This window comes from Stegostoma tigrinum, chromosome 38 (assembly GCF_030684315.1).
Source record: "Stegostoma tigrinum isolate sSteTig4 chromosome 38, sSteTig4.hap1, whole genome shotgun sequence".
Taxonomy (NCBI): Eukaryota; Metazoa; Chordata; class Chondrichthyes; order Orectolobiformes; family Stegostomatidae; genus Stegostoma; species Stegostoma tigrinum.
In genome coordinates this window covers 3,652,430-3,679,189 of record NC_081391.1, presented here as the reverse complement: position 1 = coordinate 3,679,189, position 26,760 = coordinate 3,652,430, and the positions used below count along the sequence as shown (strand labels likewise).

Here is a 26,760-nt window from a genome sequence, read left to right as displayed (position 1 = left end):
TCCTCCAGTACCACAACGATGCCACCCAAAGGTTGCAGTAACAGCATCTCATATTCCACTTGGGAACCCTACAGCCTAATGGCATCAATATGGACTTCACACACTTCAAAATCTGCCCTCCCCTACCGCGTCCCAAGACTCCCGCCAGTCCTGTCCTGTCCTTCCTCCCACCTCAAGCCCCACCCTCATTTCCAACCTACCAGCCTCATCCCGCCTCTTTGACCTGTCCGCCTTCCCCGGACTGACCTACCCCCACCCTAATTCCCCACCTACACTCACCTTTATTGGCTCCATCCCCGCGTCTTTGAGCTGCCTGTCTCCTTTCCACCTATCTGCTCCTTTATCCATCTTCCCTCCACCTCCCCCCATTCAGAATCCCCTTCCCCTCCCCATTTCCGAAGCGGGGGGTTTAGGCCCGAAACATCAGTTTTCATGCTCCTTTGATGTTGCTTGGCCTGTGTTCATCCAGCACTACACCTTGTTATCTCAAATTCTCCAGTATCAGCAGTTCCTACTGTCTCTTTTCATGAGTTGACACTCATTTTAGGTATATCTTACACTGCTCCTCAGAATTAGTCTGACAGTGACAGTACAGTGGGATGTGTCAGACTAGGAGAAATTAATACAATTCTGCTTCTACTGATGGGCCCACAATGCATCACAGATGTCCACAGGTGAAGGCTGGGAAGGGCACTTGACTGCATGGTAGTCAGGGTGATTTCCTTGCAAATGTTTGACCTAATGCCATGAAACTTTGTGGAGTCTATGTTAAGGACTAACAGGGCAACTTCTAACTGTATAACACTGTTCTGCCACCTACAGCGAGTCTGTCCTGTTGATGGGAGGGACACTATTCTGATTCTGTGAGCATGACTAGGTCAAGCTGTTGCTTGGCAAGTCTGTGAATTAGCTCTCCCAGATGTGGTTCATATCCCCAGATGTTGGTAAGTAAATAGAACTTTGCAGTGTCAAAGGGCTGCATCTGCATGTCTATTTCAGTACCCTTGAAATGGCCTAGCAAGACCAAGTTGCATCGACCTAGGTAAAGTCAACCATATTGATATGAGCCTAACGTCACATGCAAGCCAGTAAAGGGAGGATGCTAACATTTCCTAATTCACTGCACTACTGAGGACTGACACCGATCATCCTTCACAAAATTTCAAAACGAAGTGATCTGCCCACAGAAACCAGTGCTGAGTGTTCTATCATACACCAATGTTAAACGCCAAAGCTTACTTGTAGTTTGCGGAACTGCTTCAAAGCTTCATCACGACCTTTGTTTGATGTTTCGATTTGTCCCTCCAAATCCTTCAAATCCATTTCCAGCTTCTTCTTCGTGGTAATGGCTATGGAACGCTGCTTCCGCTCATCTTCCAGTTCACTCTCCATCTCACGAACCTGGAAAATATTAGCTGTAATTAAGATACTTATGCTCTCTAAATGGTACGTTCATTAAAACGTACTAATCAACTAAAAATGATCACTTCCACTAAACCCACTTAAAAATGGACAAGGAACAGGACAAAGCCATTAGGTATAGCTCAACTAGCCGGTGAATGAAGTCCCTAGATCAGCTTAATCAATTTAAGGTAAAAACTTCAATTAGGTATTAGAATGTCTGTTTTTCTCCATCTTTTCTTAGAACTTTAAGTTAAACTTATGATATTCACTTGTTAATGATACAGTCTTAAGATTTGTCCAGCCTGTTCCAGAGGTGTCATATCCTGACTAGGTTAATTAAAAGTACTTAAGCTCTTGATGTATTCCTCGAGTTGAGTGTACTTGCCTGCTTAATTAGCTGTCTCCTCTTTTCCTCGCTCTGCTCATCCTTACTCAGCAGGTCCCTGTCAAACTGAGTTTTCATGGCTTGCAGGTTTACTTCCAGTCGTAGCTTAGCATCTTCAGTGGCTTGGAGCTCATCCTCCAGCTCTTCCAGTTGAGTTTTCATCTCTTCCACCTGCTGCTCCAGAGCACGTTTTGACTTTTCCAGTTCATGCACCTGGACACAAATAAATAAAACAATGTAAGTTACTGTAGATTTACAACAGTGTCTTTCCATCACAGTAACAGAAGATCAGATATTGTCAAAACAAGCTCCCTTTCAACAAGATTAGTAACACATGAAACGTGGCCATTTACATGACTCCCACTCCATTTGGATGGTACTGGGGAGACAATTTTCCACAGTAACCTAACAAGCACCACATTAAAGAGAACAAAAATAAAGTGCATTCATGCTAAATGATGGATTTCATGGTGGAGTTGGTTCCAGAGCTCCCTGCAAGTAGTCCTAAGCTGCAGAAACCAGAAGGTCTTTTTTTTCATTTGAGATTTTCACCGAATTAGGAGACCCCAGTTAAGAGCAACTGTTGGTCTCAGTTTTCTTGCCCAGTATAAGAAAACACACCTGGGAGGTTAACTGTGATATCGTTAAGCCACCTCTAAAGGGCAGATCCCTAAACCCCGGGGCATTGACTTACATTCTTTCCTACATCATCCTTGGAGCTAACAAGGTCTTCCATCTCTGCACGCAGCAGCTTGCTCATTTTCTCCATCTCTTCTTTCTGCTCCATAGCTGTCTCCAAGGCACGAGTCAGTGACAAAGTTTTGGTCTCTTTCTCCCGTGCTTCTGCCTGCGCACGATCCCGTTCCTCTGCGTTCTTTAAGGAGATGTTCTTTTCTTCAGCCAGCATCTGAAACAGAAAAATGTGACCCATTTAACAGGACTGCACTAATTTTTTTTAGATAAAGGATAAGTGCACAACTCATGTAATGCTTTTGAGAATATTCTTGCATTAACCCAAATATGAATAAGTTTCAAGGTGAGACAAGATAAAAGCCAAAGCTGGTTATCTTAGAATTGATATATCACGTTCAAAGGTACCATTCTTGGTACAATATGGTTGTATCTTGAAGGAAAACTACATCCAAGAGTCGAAAGTCATTATCTTCTGACTCCTTTCTAGCACTAGACAATATTGATTCCAAGTTTCTGCTAAATGGCAAGTTTACACATTGTCCACGAATAAACTAATCATGAATTTTGTTCTTGTACATAGTTACTGCTAACAAATAAAATCAAGAATATTGGTTTGGATTTTACAACTTCAATAAACTTCAAATTTCAGACCAAAATTTTACTAGTTATAGGAAAGGTTTGTTTCAATGTCTAAAATTAAAAACACAGATGCTGAATTGGTTCTTTTAGATACCTTATATATGCATCATAGTTTAATTTTTGAATCTTTCATTCTTGCAATAAGCCCTGAATGTATACGTCGTTAGGATAACTAAACACTGACTGGTTTAAAAGCCAAAATGACAGACCTTCAATCAACTCCCACCTGGTCAAATTTCTTTTGTTTCTTCTCAAGATTGGAAACAGTCTGCCTTTGGTGGTCCAGACCCACAATCAGATCATCTAGCTCTTGCTGCAGACGGTTCTTGGTCTTCTCTAACTTGTCATAGGCAGCTGTTTTCTCTTCACAACGCTGAGTCAAGACTTCCATATCTTTCTGTAGCTTTCTCTTTCCTTCCTCGGCAAGTTCCAGTGATGCATTCCCATCTTCCTGGCGCTTCTTAGACTCTGCTAACTGAAATATTCACTAATGAATAAAAATTCAACTGTAATGTATTCTATGTGTGCATATTGATTATTATAGCTCAAATCTGTTCAATGCAATTTTTAATAGTGCATGGTGAGAAATACACGTGGCATGTAAAGCCAGATGACCAAATGATGTGAAAAATGTAAATGAAAATCTCAAAGTATTCATTAAATATATAATGTCCCGAGCATTACGCAGACTGATTTAATTTTGCACTGAGGGAATACTTTGTGCATTTTGGTAATTATACAAGCTGAAAGCTTAAACCTTTAAACATTCTACAAAGAACATCAATGAATAAATCCCTTTCAATTTTGCCAACTTCAAACACAAGACAGACAACTACACCAACAAAACTAGAATTTGAACTGCAAGCTGAAAAACTAGTGGATAGTTATGCTCCAAAGTCAACTGCTTATTCCAACTTCTCCAAAATGAAGATATGGATGGAATAACAATAGAACAAGTTAAAGCACATTATTTTAACTGTGCTACGTCTAAGATCATATTTATGATAGGTGTTTAAATTTGTCTTCTCTCGGAGCTTCCATCATACTGTGTCACAGTGGCAGTAGACTCAGAAGGGACAGAAGGGGCTTACAGCAGCAGCAGCATATACATAACCAAAATAGAACAGAAGTGTTAGGAGGCATTTTACTTGAGTGTGGATGTTGGCAATCTGTTTCTCCAGGTTTCTCTTTGCTTCTTCTTCCTCTTCAAGCTGCTCTTGGAGGCGATTGTTCTCATCTTCCATGTGTCTCAACTTGGTACTAAAAGCCAACTTCTGTCGTGTCTCCTCTTGAAGCAGTTCCTGTACAGGGATGAGAAAGTTTTAACACATCACAGGCGAATGCAGCAAAACAGAGCAAGGATATGGAGCACACAAAATATGTACTCATAGATATGATGCTTCAGTTATCTGTAATCAGTTACCTGCATTGGGGAAATTTTTACCTATTAGATTTTATTTCAACACGGTTTCATTCCATCACAACCTGGAAATCAGGCTATCCAAAGATCTACACTAAATTTAGTGCAACTTTTCACAACGCTTTCAAAAGTAGCTTTTTTCAAACACCATTTGAATCTACATTCCTATCCTATTTCTCCATTCTGCACCTTTTTACTTTTGCCTTCTCCAGTCAAATACCCATCAATTCTTTCCACTCTGCAAGACTGACATTTTCCCAATGATACACGTTAACTGGCCTACAGTTGCCTGTTTTTGTCTCCCTCTTTTTTGAGGAAGGGATTACATTTTCAAATCCTCTGGCATGAAATCATAATCTAAGGATTCTTGGAAGATTATTGCCATTGTTACTACATCCACTATCTCTGTAGCTATATTTTTTAAAATAGGCGGTTGCGACTCACCAGATCAAGGCAATTTATTGGTCTTTAGCCTAACTGGTTTCCCCAGCAATTTTTCTTTCGTGATAGTTCTGTTTATTTCCAACCCCCATCTAGGCCCTTAATATTTTTTGGAAAGTTATTACTGCCCTCTGCCAAGAAGACTGATGAAAAGTATTTATTCAACTCTTCTGTCATTTCCTGGCTCCCATTATTTACCCAGCCTAGTTTCCAAAAGTGCTTATGTTCAATGTGGTCTCTGTTCGATTCTATATAATAAAGAAACCCTTATTGTTCAATCTTCTGTTATTTGCTTAAATAGCCTTATTGTTTTTCTCCATTTCTTCTGGACATCTTTTGTTGGCTTAAAAAAACTTGCCTAGTTCTCTGGTTTACCACTCATCTTTTCCACTTTGAAGGAATTTTCTTCAACCTCTTTTCACCTTTTCATGGAGCTTCTAGATGCACGATTGCAGAATGTGTGTCAAGCAAGGGCTTTTCACAAAATCATTCAAATCAGTTCTGCCTCTCATACCTGTGTGTCCTGTAGCTGGGATTCCAGGGTGCTGTGATCCTTGGTTAGTTTAATGGACTTGCTTTCCGCCTGACTCATCAACGAAGTGACATTGTCCAACTCACTCTGAACATAAAAAAAATTTCAGTCACCAGGTATTCCTTTTAATAGCAAGAATTATGAGCAAATATTAAACTCCCACCTTGGAACTAGGGTGCCCGACTACCATTTTAGATTCCATTCTCATGTGTAGTTTGAGGACCACAGCAGACCAGGCAGCAGAGGAGCAGGAAAGTTGATGTTTGAAGATCTGAAGAACAGTCCCGAGCCTAAACATCAACTTTCCAGTTTCTGATGCTGCCTGGCCTGCTGCTTCGTTATCTCAGACTCCAGCATCTGCAGTTCTTGCTATCCCTATATGTAGTTTGTTTGCTTCCAGACCTCTAATGCTTTCCAAATCTCAACTACCTTCTATAGCTAAAGTAGTATGGAAAAAGCTACCAACGCAAATTATTGCTAAGACAGACAAAAAGCAGCATTGGTTTCTAAATTGTGAAGCACATTCATTAGTAACTTCGTCAATCATCTCAAACTGTGGGTCTGAAGAACAGCAAGTTGAATAATACCATGTCAAAACTACATTTCTTTCCTTAGGAAGAGAACTGAACAATCATACTACTTTCATTACAGCAATCAATAATTTGCATTTTTGAATAGCTTTTGCAACAGATATGGATATGTAAGCTACACCGATATGAAGCTGAGCTCCATATTCTATCCACTATCTATGGGTGACATGAGAGGTCTGAGTTCTACAATTAGCTTCAAAATCTTTGAAACAAAAAACAAACAAATTGGTGGAGAAACTCAACAGATCTGGCAGCATTTGTGGAGAGCAAACAGTTAACATTGAGGCCAGCAACTCATCTTCAGAATCAGAGGCAGCTGGGAAAAGGTGGCATTCATGCCGATGATTTTTTTTTGGGAGGGTGGATGTGGTGGGGACAGAACTGAAAAAGGAAATAGAGGTAGTCATACAGTTTGGGTGCACAGTGGCACAGTTGTTAGCTGCCTCACAGCGCAAAGGACCTGGGTTTGATTCCACCCTGGGGCAATTGTCTGTCTGGAGTCTGCACATTCTCCCCACATCTGTGCTGTTTTCCTCTGGGTGCTCTGATTTCCTCTCACTGTGCAAAGATGTGCAGGATAGGTGGATTAGCCAGGGTAAATGTGGAGTAATGGGGATGGGTAAGATCCTCTTTGGACAGTTGGTGTGGACTTGATGCGCAATTTGCCTGCGCCAGTGTAGGGATTCTATGATCCTATGAAGATAATTGTTGGTAGTAATCTATTGAAGATAAGGTAGAGGGGTGATAAGGGGATCCGAGTAGGTGAGGTGTTGTTACTCCAGCTTTGTTAAACCCAAGTCAGAAATGTTGGCAGTGGAACATGATTGTGCATTGAAGAGGCTGGCAACTAGAAGCTGAGAGAGTCATTTCTGTGGACAGGAAAGAGTGCTCTGCAAAGCAATCACCCAGCCTGCGTTTTGACTCCCCAGTGTAGAGGAACAAATGCAGTACACTTGACTGAATGAAGTGCAGGCAAATTGCTTCTCCAGATGGAAGGTGATGAGTCAGAGGCCCTAAATAGCGAGGAGGGAGGAGGTAAATTATCAAGTGTTGCACACTTTGTGATGATTACGGGAAGTTGCGGGGAGGGGGTCATGTGTCTCTTGGAGGTGATGACATCCTTCTGGAGGTGGGGAAATGACGATAATTGGATGTGGATGATTGATTGGGGGGGGGGGGGTGTGAGGGCAAGAAGGACCCTATTATTACTGTGGAAGATAAGGGATGGGAAAGGGTGAAGGCAGAAGTTCAGGAAATGGGTCAAACACAGTTGAAGGCCCTGTCAAAGGTAGCAGAGAATGCTCAGTTGAGGCAAAATGTGGGCGTGTCGGAAGACCCGCTGCAGTAGGGAGCATCACAGAAAAAAAGAGTGTGAAGAAGAAACCTGGAGAATGGAAGAGTACTTTCAAGAAGCACTGTGAAAGTACATATAGTCAATGCAACTGTGGGAGTCAGAGTGTGCATAACAGATATTGGTTGCTCAGCTAACAGGAGTGTTGAGGAAGGGAAGAGTCAGGGGTAGACCAGGGTAAAAGGATAGAGAAGAATGGAAGTAGGAAGCAAACTTAAGTTTGTCCAATTCCAGGGGCAAGCAGTTGTGGGGAAATGCCCTCAGCAGTCTGGAACAAGGAATGACTTGCATACCCACAAAGAGACAGACATAACTAGGGTTCATGCGGGTAACTCAGCTACACCTTTTATTTGAAAACAGTGGGAAGATTTAAAGCAGGCGACGTCAAATGAGGATGAGCTCCGCCATCACAGAAGGGTGGTGATTGTTTCGGATGGTTCAGGTTGTCTTTCCAGGAGTAAGTGGAGAACCACAAGACCATCCTGATGGGATTGGACATGCAGAGGTATTACACACTCATGGTAATGTACCCGTAAACTGGAAATCAATGCAAAGCGCCACAATCAAAAGCAAGTGGGAAGAAATTGGTCACTGGGGTGAAAAAAAAGAGTCCAGATAGAAAAAACTAAGTTCCACGGGACCAGAACAAGTAGAAATAATCAGGTGACCCAGGCAGTTCTGTTCATGGATTTTGGGAAGGTGTCTGAAGTGACTGTATACCGTAGGGGGGCTATGAGTTCAAGGATTGTTGGGAAAGGAACATCCCCGATGAAATGAGGTTTATGATAGTCAGGGACACGGCATGATGTTTGATGGTAGAGTCGTGGTCCGGGTTTGAGATTGGAGGCCATGTGCTAATGCTCAGACTTCACATGTAGATGTCAATACAACAGATAACTACAGAACTAGCAGATCTGATAAAGTCAGGGTTGGATCTGCGAGCAGACTGTAGTTAGTTCAGTTGGAAACAGGTTAGAATGAGTGAGAGAACAGAGCTGTGTACCGCTTCAACATACCAAATGTTCCCATGCCAATATTTTGTCTCAGGTCTGCTACAGAGTTCCATCCAGGCTCAATGCAAGTTGGAGAAACAATACCTCATTTTATATATGATACTTATATACTTTTGATTTAACATCAAGCTCAACACTTACCGAGCACAAACACCACCTATGTCTATTGCCTGTCGCCTATTGCCATAACTGCAGGTACCATCACGAAATGGGTTGCTTTCAGCACAACCAATCTATTTTCAACTACTCAGTCCCCATTACCACCCATATAGTTCCTCCTCTTCCCTGGCTTACTATCAACATTCCCTTAACCTACCATTCTTTTTTCTCTCTCTGGTCTCCATATCCATCTTGCCATTCACTTCTTTTCTCCACCTGTCCCCTCCATCAATAAAAAGTCCACATTTTCCTAGCTATTTCTAGTTGTGAAGAGGAGTCACTGGCATCAAAATTCAACTGTTTCTTGCCACTCAGCCCTGCTTAGTTTCTCTAGCACTTTTGGTTTTGTTTGTTCACAACTGCAGGTGCTAGAGATGTGTGTTTAATTTCAGCATTTCTGAACTATGAGGAAACCATTTGTAACATTTGCACCTCCATGCTGTTTCAGTCTCAAACCACCAGTCAGTCATTTCTTAGGGTCACACAGTAACAGACATTTGGGCAAGTTAGCATTGGGTTGCCGCTCATGACATCATTTCAATTGGGGGGGGGGGGGGGGGGGAATGGGGAGAATGGTGGGCAAAAGGAAAGCTAGTCAAGACACTGTCAACCAATACGATCGATAATTTAGAAGAAAATCCTATAAGGCAGGATCAACGCCACACAGTTGTCATCACTCTGATTCAGTGAAGTCAGTTAGCTCTTGCCATTCCATAAAACGTATGTTGGGACCTCACTTATGTCCTGGAGAAGATGACAGACTGCGTGCGAATCCAAGATTTCTAACGAAGGGTAAATTCTGGCACAAAAACCCACATTGCCTTTTTACAGCCAACTCTCCAGTGGTGTCACTGAATAGTGGGGGTGGCTTGACTGATTCTGAAATGGAGCAAATGTAGACAAACAAAAAGGTCTTGGGATTTTCAAACAATATTGATGACAAATATACTTGATGGTATTATAAATACATTTAGAGTAAAAAACTTAATCATTAGAATACATTAACCTAATTTCACCAAGTAGCAGCAACACCTTGCTTGTGTATTTACCTGTAACTTGCTAACTTTCTCAGCGAGTTCAGTTCGAGACCGATCCCCATCTGTATTTTTAACCTGAAGCTCCTGCAATTGGGTCTCCACCTTCTTCCGCTTGTGCTCAGATTCAGCTTTAGCCTGCATCAGACGCTTCACTTCAGTGCTTATCTCACTGCGTTCATTCTCCAGGGCCTGTTTGGCTTTCTCCAGTCCGGCTTTGAACTGTAGAGAGTAGCAGCAGAGTCAGTTTAGAATGGTCAAAACTTAGCTCACCGCAAGGCCCAAAAATTACAACACCCATTTAATTGGATCAATATTCATTCAGTGGGTTGACTATCATTATTCTACACCACTGCAAGTTAAATTTTTTATGTATTCTTCATCTTCCATGCCACACAAGTCCTGTGCGCAGTTCAGGATACTTCCTTAAACTGTGTATAGTAACACCTGTGATGATGCAAAACCATTCATAAGGATGGTATCAGAACTGACAGAATATAGATATTAATAAATATTGAGACCTGACAAATTTACGGATAGGTTAGAAAGGGTAGCTGTGGAGATCAGGTTTTCACTTGTGGGAATATCGAAAACAATAAATGTAAGATAGTTATGAATAAAGTCAATAGGGTGTAGACAGAAATTTCCTGAAACATGGCTAAAATATACAGATGCTATCACAAGTGGCTCAAGTAAATCTGCAAGGAAACTAGACAAGTTCAAGAGAAAACCGAGTAAAAAGAGATGGTGAATGGATGAGATAATTTAAATGAGCAAAGAAGACCCTATTTCAGTTCTGTGTATTCTACGTAAGTTTATTAGATAGATCTGCAAGGCAGGAGGAAAGGATATGCAAATAATGAAGTAGGATAGTAATTGCTTTAAATCTGTACCACATTTCTGGAAGAATTAAAAATAGAACTGCACATAGATACAACTTTCATGTAATTTTGCACAAATCAAAGTAATTTTTAAAAACTAAAATTTCAGAAAATGACAAATTAAGCTTTGTGCTGGGCTTGAAGTGTCGAACTTCAAACACTTTCTCTGACATCCAAAGGCTGTACTGACATATTGGCAATGTTCAATTTCATTGTCACTACCTGCTCACCCTGAAAGGAGGCATCCAAGATATGGGAAATAATCCGTGTTGTCCAGGGGCTCACCATGGATTCTGATGGTCAGGGACAGTGTTGTGTAGCACAAGTGAGTTGGTAAAGGAGCATTGGTTTTCCAGACATTTAATCTGGGGGCCATTCTCAATATGCCCTAATCAATGTTAGTTAGTAGGTCAGCCTCTTAGATGTATGCAGCTGTCATCTGCATACTGCAATTCAATGGCAGGTTTTGGTTCTGGCCTGCAGGCAAAGGTTGAACAATTTCCCATTCATCCCAAAACATTCATTTTTGCCAGGTTAGCTACCACATGCCGCCAAATAGATCTTTCTTCTCAGCATCTTGGAGTCCAGCAACATTTCATCTCCAATCCAGATATTTTCTGGAAGTCAGTTTAGGGCCAATTTGTATGTTATGCAAAAAGAACTATTCACACTTGTGAATGAATCTATCTGGACCACTTCTGTTGTTCCCACCATCCTGAATCCTATCAGAATCTTGACAACATTGTTACCGTATAAAGAAAATTAACTACACCATTGTTAGGTGGTTTGTTCCACTAGACATTCCTGATTGAGGAATGCATGTACCATTAATACAGGTTTTACCCATTTTGGACAATACAGGAGTTTAAAACAATTGGACTTTGGTTCAAATCAAAATTTAAATTCAATAAATGAAGCAAAAATTGTAATTGAAAACACGCCTCAGTAATGGTGACCATGCAACTATTGACTTTTGTTAAAACCCATCAGGTTCACTAATGACCTTAAGGGAACAAAATCTCTGATCCTGACCTGATCTAGCCTTATTATGACCTCAGACCAAATTAACAAAGTTTACACAGTCATTCTCTGAAATCACCAAGCTTGCCACTCAGTTCTAGGGCAATTTGGGATGTGCCAGCATTTACTGCCACTCTGATGCCCTCAAGGTGGTGGTGATCTGCCTTAAGCTGCTGCGGTCTACTTGGTGGGTGCAGCCATGATGCTGTTAAGGAGGCAATTCCAGTATGTTGACTCAGTGACACTACAGGAAGAATGATACATTTCCAAATCTGAATGGTAAGTGGCTTGGAGGAGGATTTACAGCATGTGTTCCAGTGTGTCTGATCGTGTTCACTGGCTTGGAAGGAGTCTTGGTGAACTGCTACAGTGCATCTTGTAGACGGTATCCATTGCTGCTGAGTGTCAGTGGAAGAAAGACTAGGTATTTGTGGATATAGTACCAATCAAACAGACTTCTGTCCTGGATGGTGTCAGGCTTGAGCATTGCATTCATACAGCTAAGTGGCAAGCATTCTTAACATGCTCCTGATTTGAGCTTTTAGATGGTGATAAGGCATTAGGGAGTAAGACGACAAGTTACTCACTACAAAGATACCCAGCCTCTGGCGTGTTCTTGTAGTCACAGTACTTGTGACTAGTCCACTTCAGTTTCTGGTCAATGATTACCCCACTATCAACATCCTGGGGTTTTCAGTGATGGTGATACTATTGAATGTCAGGGAGCAACAATTAGATTCTCTCTCACCGTAGATGGCCATTGACACAAAGCAAGTACCAGGCAATGTTACTTGCTACTCATGAGCCCAAGCCTGGATATTGTCCAGGTCTTGCTGCATTTGTGCATAGACTGCTTCAGCATCCAAGGAGTTATCCCTCAGATACAGCTCCTTCAAACTCCAAATCTCATACCAATAAAGAAATTAACATACCCGTTTTGTCTGTTCTAACTGCTCAGATAGATCTTCCACAATCTGAGAGTGTTTTTGTCTCATTTCCTGGATCTGCAATTCATGGGTCTTTGCTTCATCTTCCAGGGCTCTCTTCATCTGACTCACTTCTTGCTCCCGCTTTGCTCTTTATTAAAGATAAATGGAGGAGAGAGCGCAGATAAAAAGAAAGGTAGAAACAAAATGCTTAATACATTTGCACGGGAAAAAAATTCACCTTTTATCATATTAAAAGATACCAAATGCAATCCAGTACACTAATTACCACAACTGGGAGAAAAATCCCACTGATTTTAAGTTTTTGAAGAAGAGACTAAACAAGCAGACATGGTAGCATTTATGCATGTTGTTATTTATATGAATTTTCAGAAGGAATTTGATAAAGTCCTTTCATAAAGGGATCACAATTGATGTCAAGCAGAATTGAAGACAAACTGTTGATCTGGTTGGGGAACAGTCAAATGGAAGAAACAGAATAGGAACAAAAGTGAAAGAACTTTGGTTGGTTGGTGTGATTAGTAATGGCTAAGATTGAATGCTCATTCCTCAATAATTCAGTGCTGAGCTAGATGATTGGTTAGACAACCACACATCTAAATTTGGTAATTATATAAATATATTAGAAGGCAGTATGATAAAACAGATTTTTGGAATTTATTTCTCAAACTATCAAGGGATTAACTTTAATCGGCAAATAAGAGAAAAATATGGGTCATTCACTTTGGACCTAAAAAGCATGAGGGGGTAAATCTCCCCACATAAGGAATGGGTTACCCAAACCTGCATGAGGAATACTAGTGACAGCTGGAAGAACTTGATCCTCGCCACAAGACAGATTTGTTTTAAAAAGCAAGTGGCCAGAACTACTCAAGTATTGTCACCGCTAAGATTTTAATCAGTAGGAGGGAGATTTCTACAGCTATCTTCCTTCCCCCTTCCTCCCAGATAGTGCCGTCACCCTTTCTATTTACTGCCAGAGGGCATTTACACCAAACAAATAAGTGAGACGAACAACTGGAGACAGTCAGCCTTAGGTGATTTAAACTTAAAATATATGGATGTAAAAAAATTGGGACATGATTCAACATCACCTAATTCTCATGCAATACGAGGAACCAGATGGATTCTTGATGCCAGGATCTGAAGGCAATATCTTGTACAACTGAATGACGACATCCGAACTCCTGTACTAAATGCTCTAACTGATGAAGGCAAGCATGCCAAATGCTGCCTTCACCACCCTACCTACATGTGATGCCACTTTCATGGAACAATATACTGTATCCCTAGGTCTCTTTCCCCAGGGCCATATCATCAACTGTGAAGTCCCACCCTGGTACGCCTTAGCTTGCATTTATTGGAATTAAATCCCACCTGCCATTCCCTAGTCCAGTGGCCCAGTTAATCAAGATCCCATTGTAAGATAACCTTCTTCACTGTCCACAACACCAATTTTGGAGCCACCTGCAAACTTACCAACGATGCTTCTCATTGTCATCCAAATTTTTTAGTAAATAGCAAACAGTGGACTCAGCACTGATCCTTGTGGGCACACCGCTGGCCACAGGCCTCCAGTGTGAACAAAAGCCCTCCCCATCACCTGTCTCCTAACATCAAGCTAATTTCACATCCAGTTGGTTAGCTCTCCCTGCATCCCATGAGGTCTAACCTTACTTACCAGTCTACCATGTCGAACCTTGTCAAAGGCCTTGTTTAAAGTCCACGTAGACAACTTCTACGGCTCTGCTTTCACCTATCTTCTTTAAAATTGAATTTTACAGCTAGCTGAAATGTGGCTGTAGTCATTGCTCCTCTGATTACCTGAGTTCTTGTTGGGCAGCTGTAGAGTCAAGTGTATCTTCCAGTTCCGTTTTCAAAGCCTCCAGCTCCTCACCAAGATCTCTTTTCTGTTTATCAGCCTTAGCTCTAGCAATTTTCTCAGATTCCAAATCCTCCTGCAGCTCACTAATGTGAGATTCCAGTTCACGGATTTTCTTCAGGGCAATATTCTTCTGTGTAGCTTCTTCATCTATTCTGTAGAAGATATGAAACCAGTTCAAAACTTTAGATGCTTTCTGGAGTGGCTAGCAGCAATACTTGCCAGGTGCACATAGTGACTTTTTGTTTGCCTTTGCCAGACCACTAAGCAGGAAGCTGAAAATACATCATTCAGAAATCCAATTCCCATCTAAAATACACTGGCTTCCAGTAATTGAATGACAGGGGTACATGACCAATTAACAGGTCTATGGAAAGAAATCAGAGTTAACGTTTCAGGTCCAGTGACCCTTTTTCAGAACTGGACATCCACAGATGCTGTCAGACCAGCTGAGTTTTTCCAGAAATTTCTGTACTTGTTTCTAATTTCCAGCATCTATGACTCTTATTGGGTTTATTTTTTGACCAATGAACATCTTGCTTATTCCAAATCAGTTGTCTGCAAAATAACTTCTACATATTAATAGGAGGTGAAAATCCATTTTTTCCATTTACCATTCTACTGCAATTTTTACCTGGACAGTGCAGCCTGGAGCTCCTCCTCTTTCTTGGCTAAGAGTGCACGGAGTTCTGCAATCTGCTGCTGTAGTTCAGAAATCTGGTCATGTAAATCAGAGGAGTCTCCCTCCAATTTACGGCGATTCTTCTCCAATTCTTGTCGCAGCTTTTCCTCTCTCTTCAAACGATCTGTCAAAATTAAAACATACTGCCACACTGATTTTATGTATATACACCCTCAAAAGCAATTGGTATCTCAAATCACAGATCTTGCTCAGGATGGAAGCGGGATACTGTACAGAAATGATTTCTTGTGGACCAAAGGTTGATCAAATGAATACAAGAACCCAATACATGCTAGGCTACAAAAACCATCTTCAAAAAATGGAGAACAGTTCATTGCTGTAAGCCATTTTAAATCAGGTTGCAAACTTTTGCCAGTCTGGGTGCAACTGGCAGCTGTGAAACTCAAACTCTCAATTTTCACATCATGCTTACCTCTTTCAAATGCTAAAATATGCTGGGAAAATTGCAGACTGACTTGCAAGATAGGTAACCGAACTGCTTCTTACCCTGATCAGGACTAATAACTGAATCGCAAAATTCTTTTCTTTCACGGTCACCTCCGAACACAAAACGTTCAAGGGTATCTTCAAACTGCCAGTGATTTCAGAATACTCCAGGTCGAAAAAGCACTCACGGATTATGGTGGTGCAGCGATTATATTGGATTACTAATTCAGAGGCTAGGACTATTAATCCTGACAAGGCAAGATGAAGTCCTATCATGTTTAACTCTACTTTTTAAAAAGTAAAGTACAGTAAAAACAGACATCAGGTAGTTGCAAAATTATCAACTGATGTCTTTTTAAAGGGTGGAAAACTTCCTGTCCTTACTATGTTGTGGAACTGGAGTTACATGGCATGGTTGATTTTGAAATATCCTTTTAAAGTGCCTGAGCAAATTATTCAGTTTTAACAAAATTACAGAATCAGCATCTACCGTGCAGAAAGAGGCCATTCAGCCCATCAAATTCACCACACCCTCTCCTCGTAACCCCACATTTACCACGGCTAATCCTCCTAGTCTACACAACCCTGGACACTACAGGCAAATTAGCATGGCCAATTCAACTAATCTGCGCACCAAATTAAAACTCAGTGTACGTAGGGATGGGAATGCACAGCATCCTGTTACACCTACATCTTGAGAAATACATAATAAAGTAATTAATATTTTGGATGACCTTCAGGACTTGAGTTCAAACATTTCAAGCAAGCGATTGAACACAATCCACCTAAACAGGGTCCAAGATGAATTATGACAAGCATTATGACTCAAAATTGAACTAAGACTGCAAAAGCAGGTTTTTACGAATATTAATACAGTCATATACAATACTGATGCAGATAAACACTGCTGATGCAGTTCCTCACCTTCCAGGTCTGTAATCATGGTTTCATGTTTAGTCTTGAGTTTGGTCAGACTTTTGGACTTCTCCTCCTCTTCTGCAAGGTTAGTGGTGAACTCTGCTATTCTCTCCTCCATAAGTTTTTTTTCCTATGGATCCACACGTGTACAAGAGTATTAAAAAATGGATAATAAAAGTCATTGCTGGTGATACTTCACAACTTTTACTTAAGTTTGGGAAAACCATGTACTGTATACAAAGACTTTAAAACATAACTAACCTTCATGAGTTTATTGCTCTGATCTTCCAGTAGAAATATTTCATCACTCATGGTCTTCATCTTAGAATCAACAGCACTCTTTTCCAGCTGCAGCCTTTGTCGCGTTGCCTCCTCCTCTTCTAGCTGTTCCTCCAATTCCTGGAAATGCAGAAATTAACATGGATCATTACTATCACCCATTCCCTAAACACAATAAGCAACCCTTCCCTAGCTTTGGGGCATTCAAATACATTCACCATATCCATTCATTGTCAAAAACATGGAACAAACAGGTATTATATATACTGACAATACAGTTGGATTCACAGCACCATAAATTCCAACTCAAACCTTCTGGATCAGCCTTCCCACCAAGATGGTGATACAATTTTATGAACAAATTCTTCTGTTTTCCAGCCTCCTATAAATCTATGGACTTATGAAGTTCTTTGGTTGCTACACTTCAAATGCATTTTAAATTAAACCATTAGTCACTTACATTCAAGCAAGGAATGAGTGATATCTAATTTAATAGTTAGGCCAAAGCCTGCCCTTAATTCCTAAATGCCACACATGTCTGGTTCTGATTTTGAAGAACCTCACTGAAGATTTTAGCTAACAAAAGAGAAATATTGGCCCAAATAATCATGAACATTCTCACAAATCAAATAATTCCTAATAGCGCAACTGAACTTTTTTCCTTTCCTTACAATCAGGTATCTTGCAAGTTTGGAGCGATTGAAAGATTGGAGCAACTGGGCTTGTATACACTTGAGTTTAGGAGGGTGAGAGGGGATCTGATTAAGACATAAGATTATTAAGGGATTGGACAATCTGTAAGCAGGAAGCATCTTTCTGCTGATGGGTGAGTCCAGAACCAGGAGGACACAGTTTAAAAATAAGAGGTAGGCCATTTAGAACAGAGTTGAGGAGAAACTTCTTCACCCAGAGAGTGGGGGATATATGGAATGCTCTGCCCCAGAAGGCAGTGGAGGCCAACTCTCTGGATACTTTCAAGAAAGAGATGGATACAGCTCTTAAAGATAGTGGAATCAAGGGTTATGGGGATAAGGCAGGAACAGGATATTGATTGTGGATGATCAGCCATGATCATAATGAATGGTGGTGCTGGCTCGAAGGGCCGAATGGCCTACTCCTGCACCTATTGTCTAAGTTTAACTGCAGAGTTCAACCACTTTCTCTAGATCAAGTGTAGCGTTGTCAGTGTAAAATGAGAGTCACGGATCAAGAGTATACAGTCAAGGAATCATTTTCTTCTTTTCCCAGTCTACAAATCTATTTCACAGTACACTTGATAAACTGTAGATTATACATAAGTCACTAGAGTGATCAAAGCCTTAGGAAGGGCCAGAATGAAGAATTGATAAGCTTGTCATAAGTTCCAAATAATCAGTGCTTTAAATAGCCACCCTTAATCAAATTCCTACTAACTGACTTTATCTGCAGCCTTCCTAGCAGAAGGAAAAATCTAATTTCAAATCCCAGCCACTGACCAATTAGCCTTTCCTGACTGACAATGTGGAAGAACGCAGGGTGGATGGTAATGTAGAAAAGGCAGAAGTGGCACTCTAGTTTGTTTAGTAGCTAAACCGGGGAGAAGGACAACTCCAAAATGGAAACTTATATCCTTTCTGTTCCTGCACTTGGGTTGCACATTGCCCCAGATTAGGGTACGACTCTGCACAATCCTCACCTGATGAAACATAATGGATAGGTTGTTCAGTGAACATTAACCAACATTTCAGACTTCTTAGGCACTTGCCCAGTGAAACTGGAGAATCCATATTATTACTCATTATTAGCCAGAAGGCAAAAACATTGAAGCTAAATCTGATCACTTAGTCTCAGTTTATGTAAAAAACTAAATTAGTTTAGCTATTAGAAACACTTCTTATCCGAACGGTGGACTTATGGAGCATGCCAGCTTGTACAACATAGAAAGAACATCGAATACATGGGCATCATTCAAGACAAAAAACTGAACCAATAAACAAAAAAAACAAACATTGTGTATGCTGGAAATTTGAAACAAACAGATATAGGTGGAGAAATTCAGGTCTGGCAGCACCTGTAGACAGAAAGCAGAGTCCATGTTTCAAGTTCAGTGACCCTTCTTCAGAACAGCTTTTTCTTCACATATGCTGCCACACCTGCTGAGTTTCTCCAGCTATTTTTGATTTTGTTTTAGAGCTAAACCATTTAAGCTCAAACAGAGATCACCTCATGAGTAGGCATTGCATAAAAAAAATCAGAGTCAAAGCAATTTTCCTGTTCCAGATTTCATTGCCTAATGAAATAAGAAGGGGATATTATAGAATTTATATTCTTTTAACTGACATTATTTTGCCTTTCCAAGGAAAATTATACAGCTTTCTTGTGGGGTTAGGAGCAGAGGGGTGCATGTATTGTGATACACATAGGCATGGGACAATCTGGCTGGACCAGTAGATAAATCTCCTCCATCTCCTCCTCCTCCTCCCCCTCCCCCACCCCGTGGAGATAATAAGAACTAAAGATGCTGGAGTCACAGGCAACAGTGTGGAGCTGAAGGAATGCAGGTCAGGCAGCAGAGTAGGAAAGTTGATAATTTGGGTTAGGACCCTTCTTCCCCTTTTTGTCAATTTTTGTACCTTCATAGTGTGCAATTTAAGTCAGTATGGAGGTACTGCCAACAGTTGACAATGTTGTTTCAGTTCCTGCAACAAGCTCATGGTCTGATCAACCAGCTCTTGCAACAATTGATTAACAGTCGTTGCTTTGACAATGGCTTGCAATAAGCTCCCATTATCAGACAAAATCCCAGTGTATGCTGACATTCTAAGTTAAACTTGTTTTTTCAAGATTGTTTCTTTAGTCTATTAGATATTAAACTATGCACACAATCTCAAACCAAAGTAACTAGCACTTTCTACGAAGGCTTAAAAAAAGAAACTGATATTTCGTCCCCTCTAGTCTTCTTGGGTTTGGATGGAGGTGATTCAACCCTGCAATTCTAACAGCCCAGCATACTCTTCGAGACACAGAACTTTACCTGGATGGTTTGTTGCATTTTCTTCCTATCTGTTATTAGCTGCTGACAGTGTTCCTCCTCCTCCTCTACTCGTGCTTCCAGATCATGAAGGATCTCTTCTAGCTCCTGCTTCTTAGCTGCAAGTCGTGCCCTCATCTCCTCTGCCTCAGCACAGAGCTCAGTCTCAGCTTGTAGCTGCTCCTGCAGAGCAGACTTCTCAGACAACAACTGCAAGACAATTGGCAAGTTGACATAAGTATGAGAATTTAAGTAACAAACGCAGACAATAATCTCCACAAGAGGGGTTAAATTAAGAAACTTGGGGAATTAATGTGTTTGCATTTTGAGGAGAAATAAGTTCTGATCAAAATATGGCCCAAAGTTAAAAATAATTTTCTTGACAACGCAAATACCACAGGATTTCTCCAGTCAGGTCAAGTAGGAGTGTTCCCAGCGAACAGTACGGATGAAACCTCAAGAGAGTCCAAGAACCACTCAATTCAAGACTCAATTAAAAACTTGGAATACTTCAATGCTTCCTCCCCAGGGTTAGCCGAATCCAGATGACGCAGATTAGTTTTGAAATGGCCTAGTCCTCCTCTTATTCTTTGCAGTGTAGCAGTCTTAAAGTGCACATGGACGCTGTACAGCATAGATTACATGGGCAATCAAGTCTTCGCAGGACCTGGTTTTCAATATGTACTCATTTGTTCACATTTCTCAGTTCTCTTGAGACTATCCCAGTTAGCAATAACTTAGCACTAAAATTGATAATTTTAAAATCAGCTTAATCTACATCGGCCACATCAAAATTCCATTAACATTTCAATTCCAACGGTTATTAATTTGCAAACAAAATGGGTAAATTTTTAACAGTATAGAGAAATAAGCGAGTTTCTTTCAAAAAGGTCATGAAAGGTCAAAGGATGCAAAAATATATAACTGATTAAATCTAGAGAAGCAAAATGCGTCACAAGTGATGAAGCGGGCTTGAATGGAGATGTTTTACAAACTTGAACATTCCCCATATATTGTCCAATTAATTCAAATTTATAAAACAAAACTACAAGATCCACCATTAGGTTGAATTTTATTCAACTAATACTAAATAATTTAAACAGAGGAACTACTTCAGTGAAATTGCTCTCCAACCATCCCCTTCCAGTGAAATCCGTGGTCTCCAAGTTTTATCACAAAAGGCTCTATCACTCTTCATGCAGTTCTGTTCACAAATATTTTATTTCACTGTTACTTGAAGTTACTAATACAGGGCATAAAGGAACATATATCCTTATGAAGGCAAGTATTCACCTGGGTCTGTTGCTCCTCTAGTTCAGACAATCTGTTCTCTGCTTGCAAGTGTTTCTCCTTAATTTTCATCAACTCATCCTCTTTGGCAATCATTTCCTCCTCCTGTCGACTCACCTGAAGCAATGGCTTCACCTGTGTATTAAGAGTAGTAGTTAGAAGGAACAATCCAATAGATAATTTCTCAGATGAATTCAAAAATGCTTGTATACAGACATAAAAGGTTAACAATTCAGGGTAATAGATCAGTTGTTTCACATGACAGCATGAACTGTATCTAGTTAAGTTATGATAAGACAGTGATTTAGCGAAAATCTTAAATCTTTCAAAATTCTGAATGGATCATTCTTGTTGAATTAGTTACATTGCCCATTTTCAAGATACAATTGGTGACATACATAGACTGAAATGCTGAATGATATGTTTAAAAAAGCCATTTAAAAGCAAGAAAATAGATGGATACAACAGTAACAACCTGTGTTTCTGGCCACCTTGCCTGCAGAATTCACAGAACCACTGAAAATGATGACATATTTGGCTAGTCATATCAGTGCTTGGTCTTTAATCGGGTCACTCCAATATCCCTGCTTTTTGTCCATAATCCTCAAAGTTCCTCAGACTTCAGAGCCTGTCGGGCAACCTTTCAGAATTATTTACAGAATAAGCTTTCACTAGCTTTTCAGGTGGTGTTCCAAACTCCAGCAACTTCTTAGTTTCCATCTCCTCTTCCCCCGATTCAACATTTTGCCAATTGGTTTACGATCTCTAGTTATTGACTGGTTGCCAGAAGGAATTTAGCATTCCTTTTAACCTATGTCAACCTATCATGAAAACCTCTGTCAACTCAACCTTCGTCACAAGAAGAGTCCTAACTTTAACTTCCCATAACTACAGGTCTTTACCCCTAGGAAATGTCTTCTGCATCCTTTCTAAACTACTGACATTTTCCCCAAACTGCAGTATTTCAAATCGAAGCCTAAGGAGTGATTTCATAAGAATTCTATTCCTCAAATTTATAAACTGAAGTTATTCCATCATCTATCAATTACTACCTTAACATCTGTCTCTTCTATGGAGTGTAAATTTTGCATCAGCTACTTTTAGATGATGAGGTGCTGATGTACCATGTCTCATATGAAAGACTTCACTCAACAGTCCCAACATTTGAGAAGAGCACTATAAACTGAAATGTTATCCTTAATTTTCTTCTCAGGTACTGCTGACCTTGCTGGGCATTTCCAGTACTTTTAGAGTATCCATTATCATGGAAAGTCACTAATTACTACATGTTAATATCCATGGTAAAGGAGAAGAGCTTACAAACAACTTAAGTCAAGGAATTTTGCTGCCCCCATCTCAGGGGTTGACATCATACTTGCCTTTGTGAACAGTCTCCACCACTGCCAGTTACGCAGTTTCAGGTAAGCAGCACAGTTCCTCTGTATCACCTTCATGGCATTCAACTGTTGCTGGCGCCGAGCAAATGCCCTGCAATATACCGGCTATTAAAACATAGCTCCTAAAACAGCCGGACAACATTAAACTCTTACAGGAGAGTTATAAAACAGGAGTCTGAAGGATGGTTAACCGTACAAATGAGTAGAATCATTAAAGGGAGTCAAGACGTCTATACAGATCGTGGCCATACAAAACAGGGAAACTGAAGGCAAGTATGCATTGTGCAAACTAGACATTGTAATAACTACCAAGTTGTGGCTGCAAACAAATCAGGACCAGGAATTAAACTTGAAGGGTAAAATATGATCTTTTTAAAAAAAGCGGCCTGTACGGAGGTTAGAAACATGACAAGCTCAGAAACTTAGAAAATTCTTAAGAATAAACCCTGGCCGTGAAGTCTAAAAATCAGAAGGGGGGAACAGAATAAAAGACAAGTCATTTAGCACAAGGAGGAGGAATTTCTTCACTCAGAGGGTGTCTTATTCTGTTCTAGAGGACATGGAAGCTCTTAAATCAAGAGAGATTGACTGACTTCTAGTTAATGATGTAATGGATATGGGGACAGCAGAGGGATATAACAGTGAGGAAAATGATCAGCCATGATCTAGAGTAGCGAAGCAAGCTCGAGAAGATGGATGGCCGACTCTTGCTGCCACTTTCATAACCAATATGGATAAGAATAAAAGATAATGAAAAGGTTCAATTGCAGTAGTAGTATTCTCTACAGACCATTGAATTGTAAAAGTGAGGTTGAGGAAAAATATGCAGACATGTTTAGGGAATGGAATTTGAAAAGAAATGCAATAATGAGGGATTTCAACTACCTTCGCATTAACTGGCTAGAAGAGGTAGATGAAAGGGAGAATGAATGGAGTTCCTACAATATGTACAGACTCCTCTCCAACTCTGAAAGAAAGGGAAGATTTGCTATTGGATCAGATAAGAGAATTTAGTGCAGAATCATGTAGCTGACCATAATACAGTGCACTTTAAAATGTGGTCATAACTATATTGAAAACCAAATTAATAGATTGGAAGAGGGATGATTTTGAGGAGTTGAGAATAGGGCAAGGAAACATCTTGGGATTTCTAATTACCAAGCAATGACAAACAGGGGGTAGCAGAAACTACAATTAACTATTTGGAACAGGAAGAGGAAACATGGGAGGAACAAAGTGGAGATACATATGTAATATATACCAGCGCAAAGCCTGGTGAGAGGGTATTGATCTCAGCTTCTTTATATTGCAAGGAAATGTCATTCCAAGTTGCTTTTATACCTCCTGGTAGGCAAATGAACATTGAAAAAAAGGGGCAGTTCTAAATTCTTATGTTTAAAAACAAAGTTACTCAGCCCAAGAAAGGGAGTCAGATTAAGACACACCCACTTTCAACATGGTTGGGGCAGGAATAGCAGAGTCCAACTTTACCCTAGAATTAAATTAAACAATTCGAAAACAGATCTCTTACTTTCTTGCCAAATAGCCTCTGCACAAGGCTTGGAATTCAATGATGACATCTGTGATCTTCAAGTCTCGCTCTTCCTCAAGATGAGCCAATACACCAGCACGGAAGAACACCTTACTCTGTCCAATCCGGTACAGGTTGGGATCCAACTCTAGAGCTTTGATCTGTAAGAATGTAGCAACAGGACAGGGGGAGAATCCAAGTGTTAATTTTTTTTCAAGGGACAGCTATAATCAGTCTCTCCTGATGGGTTTGTGATCTGAAACTCATGGAATGAGGTATTAAATATCATCTTGAATAGTCAGCTTTCTTCACCCTGTTAGATAGCCAATGGTGGCTACTGAATCACAGACATCAGTAGATGCCAAGATAGGATTCTGTTATGACAATGTCATTGTCTAAGCTCACGCTATAAACTGTTAAGATTAGAGCAAACTCATGTGAAACAATACTTCAGAAGAATATTACACCAACAGAAAAGAGATGGCTAATTAATAACAAACAAACTCTTTATATTTAGATCAGTAAATTTATATTTTTTTTCTGTATGCAGAATTCAGAATGCTGGTGAGTGTTGGGGGGAGTGGGGGGGAGAGGGAGAATCCTCTGGGGAACACAACCACAGACCTAAGATCATAGCAAAGAGGAAAAGGAGTACGCTAATCAGCTCCTTGAGCCAGCTCACCATTCAATAGGTGAATGACTGATCTGACACTCTCTACATTCACTTCTCTGCCCCTTCCCTATAATCCTCAATTCCCCCACTGTACTCAGCGCTACACACATCAGGTGGAAGATGTGGAAAGCAGAAATGATAGGGATCCTCTCATTAGAGGAGTGAAAAGTTCTCAGTTGCTGCGGACTTTGTCTCCAGGATAGCATGTTGCTTCCTTTATAACATGGCACAGAGGAGCTGTAGATCAGTTCAAGGGGACCTGCAAACAGCCAGGACCCTTGATCCAGTGAGACATAGGAAGAGGTAAGCAATTCTGTAGTAGAGTTTAGGGAGTCAGGAAGAACATTATAAAACATGACCCTGACGACAGTAATCCTGAAGACAGTAAGATTATGGGTAGAACTCAGAAATAGGAAGGATGCACTAACAATGTTGGGGCTGTACTACAGGCCTCCCAACAGCGAGCGTGAGATAGAGGTACAAATATGTGAACAGATAATGGAAAGGTGTAGGAGAAACATGGTGGTGGTGATGGGAGATTTTAATTTTCCCAACATTGACTGGGATTCACTCAGTGTTAGGGGTCAAGATGGAGCAGAATTTGTAAGGTGTGTCCAGGAGGGTTTTCTAGAGCAGTATGTACGTAGTCCAACTCGGGAAGGGGCCATACCGGACCTGGTGTTGGGGAATGAACCCGGCCAGGTGGTTGATATTACAGTAGGGGACTACTTTGGAAATAGCGACCACAATTCCATAAGTTTTACAATACTCACGGACAAGGATGGGAGTGGCCCTAAAGGAAGAGTACTAAACTGGGGGAAGGCCGACTACACCAAGATTCGGCAGAATCTGAGGAATGTAGATTGGAAGAAACTGTTTGAAGGTAAATCCACATTTGATATGTGGGAGGCTTTTAAGGAGAGGTTGATTAGCATGCAGGAGAGACATGTTCCTGTGAAAATGAGGAATAGAAATGGCAAGATTAAGGAACCATGGATGACAGGTGAAATTGAGAGACTAGACAAGAGGAAAAAGGAAGCATACATTTGGTCTAGGCGACTGAAGACAAGACGAAGCTTTGCAAGAATATCAGAAACGTAGAGCGAACCTGAAACAAGGGATTAAAGAGGGCAGAGAGAGGACGGGAGATATTGCAGGCAAACATGGTTAAGGAAAATCCCAAAGCCTTTTATTCACATATAAAGAGCAAGAGGGTAACTAGAGAAAGGATTGGCCCACTTAAGGACAAAGAAGGAAAGTTATGCGCCGAGTCAGAGAAAATGGGTGACATTCTTAACGAGTACTTTGCATCAGTATTCACCAAGGAGAGGGACATGACAGATGTTGAGTTTAGGGATCGATGTTTGCTTACTCTAGGTCAAGTTGACATAAGGAAGGAAGTAGTGTTGGGCATCCTAAAAGACATTAAGGTGGACAAGTCCCCAGGTCCGGATGAGGTCTATCCCAGGGTACTGAGGAAATAGCGAGGGTTTTAACAGATATCTCTGCAGCATCCTTAGACACGGGTGAGGTCCCGGAGGACTGGAGACTTGCTAATGTTGTCCCCTTGTTTAAGGAGGGCAGCAAGGATAATCCAGGTAATTATCGACCGGGTGAGCCTGACGTCAGTGGTAGGGAAGCTACTGGAGAAGATACTGAGGGATAGGATCTATTCCCACTTGGAAGAAAATGGGCTTATCAGTGATAGGCAACATGGTTTTGTGCAGGGAAGGTCATGTCTTACCAACTTAATAGAATTCTTTGAGGACGTGACAAAGTTGGTTGATGAGGGAAAGGCTGTAGATATCATATACATGGATTTCAGTAAGGTGTTTGATAAGGTTCCCCATGGTAGGCTGATGGAGAAAGTGAGGTCACATGGGGTCCAGGGTGTGCTAGCTAGATGGATAAAAAAAACTGGCTAGGCAACAGGAGACAGAGTACTAGTAGAAGGGAGTTTCTCAAATTGGAGACCTATGACCAGTGGTGTTCCACAAGGATCTGTGCTGGGACCACTGTTGTTTGTGATATATGTAAATGATTTGGCAGAAGGTGTAGGTGGTCTGATCAGCAAGTTTGCTGATGACACTAAGATTGGTGGAGTAGCAGATAGTGAAGGGGACTGTCAGAGATTACAGCAGA

The 26,760-nt window shown here is 40.8% G+C and overlaps 1 protein-coding gene across 2 annotated transcripts in view; it reads right to left on the bottom strand.

Moving 5' to 3' along the window:
- Positions 1-26,760, bottom strand: part of LOC125447308 (myosin-9-like) — a 149,237-nt gene that overhangs the window by 22,197 nt on the left and 100,280 nt on the right. For both annotated transcript variants that reach the window (XM_048521626.1, XM_048521627.1), the window contains 16 exons: positions 23,946-24,106; positions 22,397-22,505; positions 21,021-21,152; positions 19,731-19,937; positions 16,700-16,837; positions 16,445-16,568; positions 15,026-15,197; positions 14,334-14,546; positions 12,495-12,639; positions 9,677-9,883; positions 5,497-5,601; positions 4,270-4,422; positions 3,348-3,596; positions 2,484-2,696; positions 1,790-2,002; positions 1,240-1,401 (listed from right to left, as the gene is read on the bottom strand). In XM_048521626.1, coding sequence (XP_048377583.1) covers positions 1,240-1,401; positions 1,790-2,002; positions 2,484-2,696; positions 3,348-3,596; positions 4,270-4,422; positions 5,497-5,601; positions 9,677-9,883; positions 12,495-12,639; positions 14,334-14,546; positions 15,026-15,197; positions 16,445-16,568; positions 16,700-16,837; positions 19,731-19,937; positions 21,021-21,152; positions 22,397-22,505; positions 23,946-24,106 — 2,703 coding nt within the window. The remainder of the gene's footprint in view (positions 1-1,239; positions 1,402-1,789; positions 2,003-2,483; positions 2,697-3,347; positions 3,597-4,269; positions 4,423-5,496; positions 5,602-9,676; positions 9,884-12,494; positions 12,640-14,333; positions 14,547-15,025; positions 15,198-16,444; positions 16,569-16,699; positions 16,838-19,730; positions 19,938-21,020; positions 21,153-22,396; positions 22,506-23,945; positions 24,107-26,760) is intronic.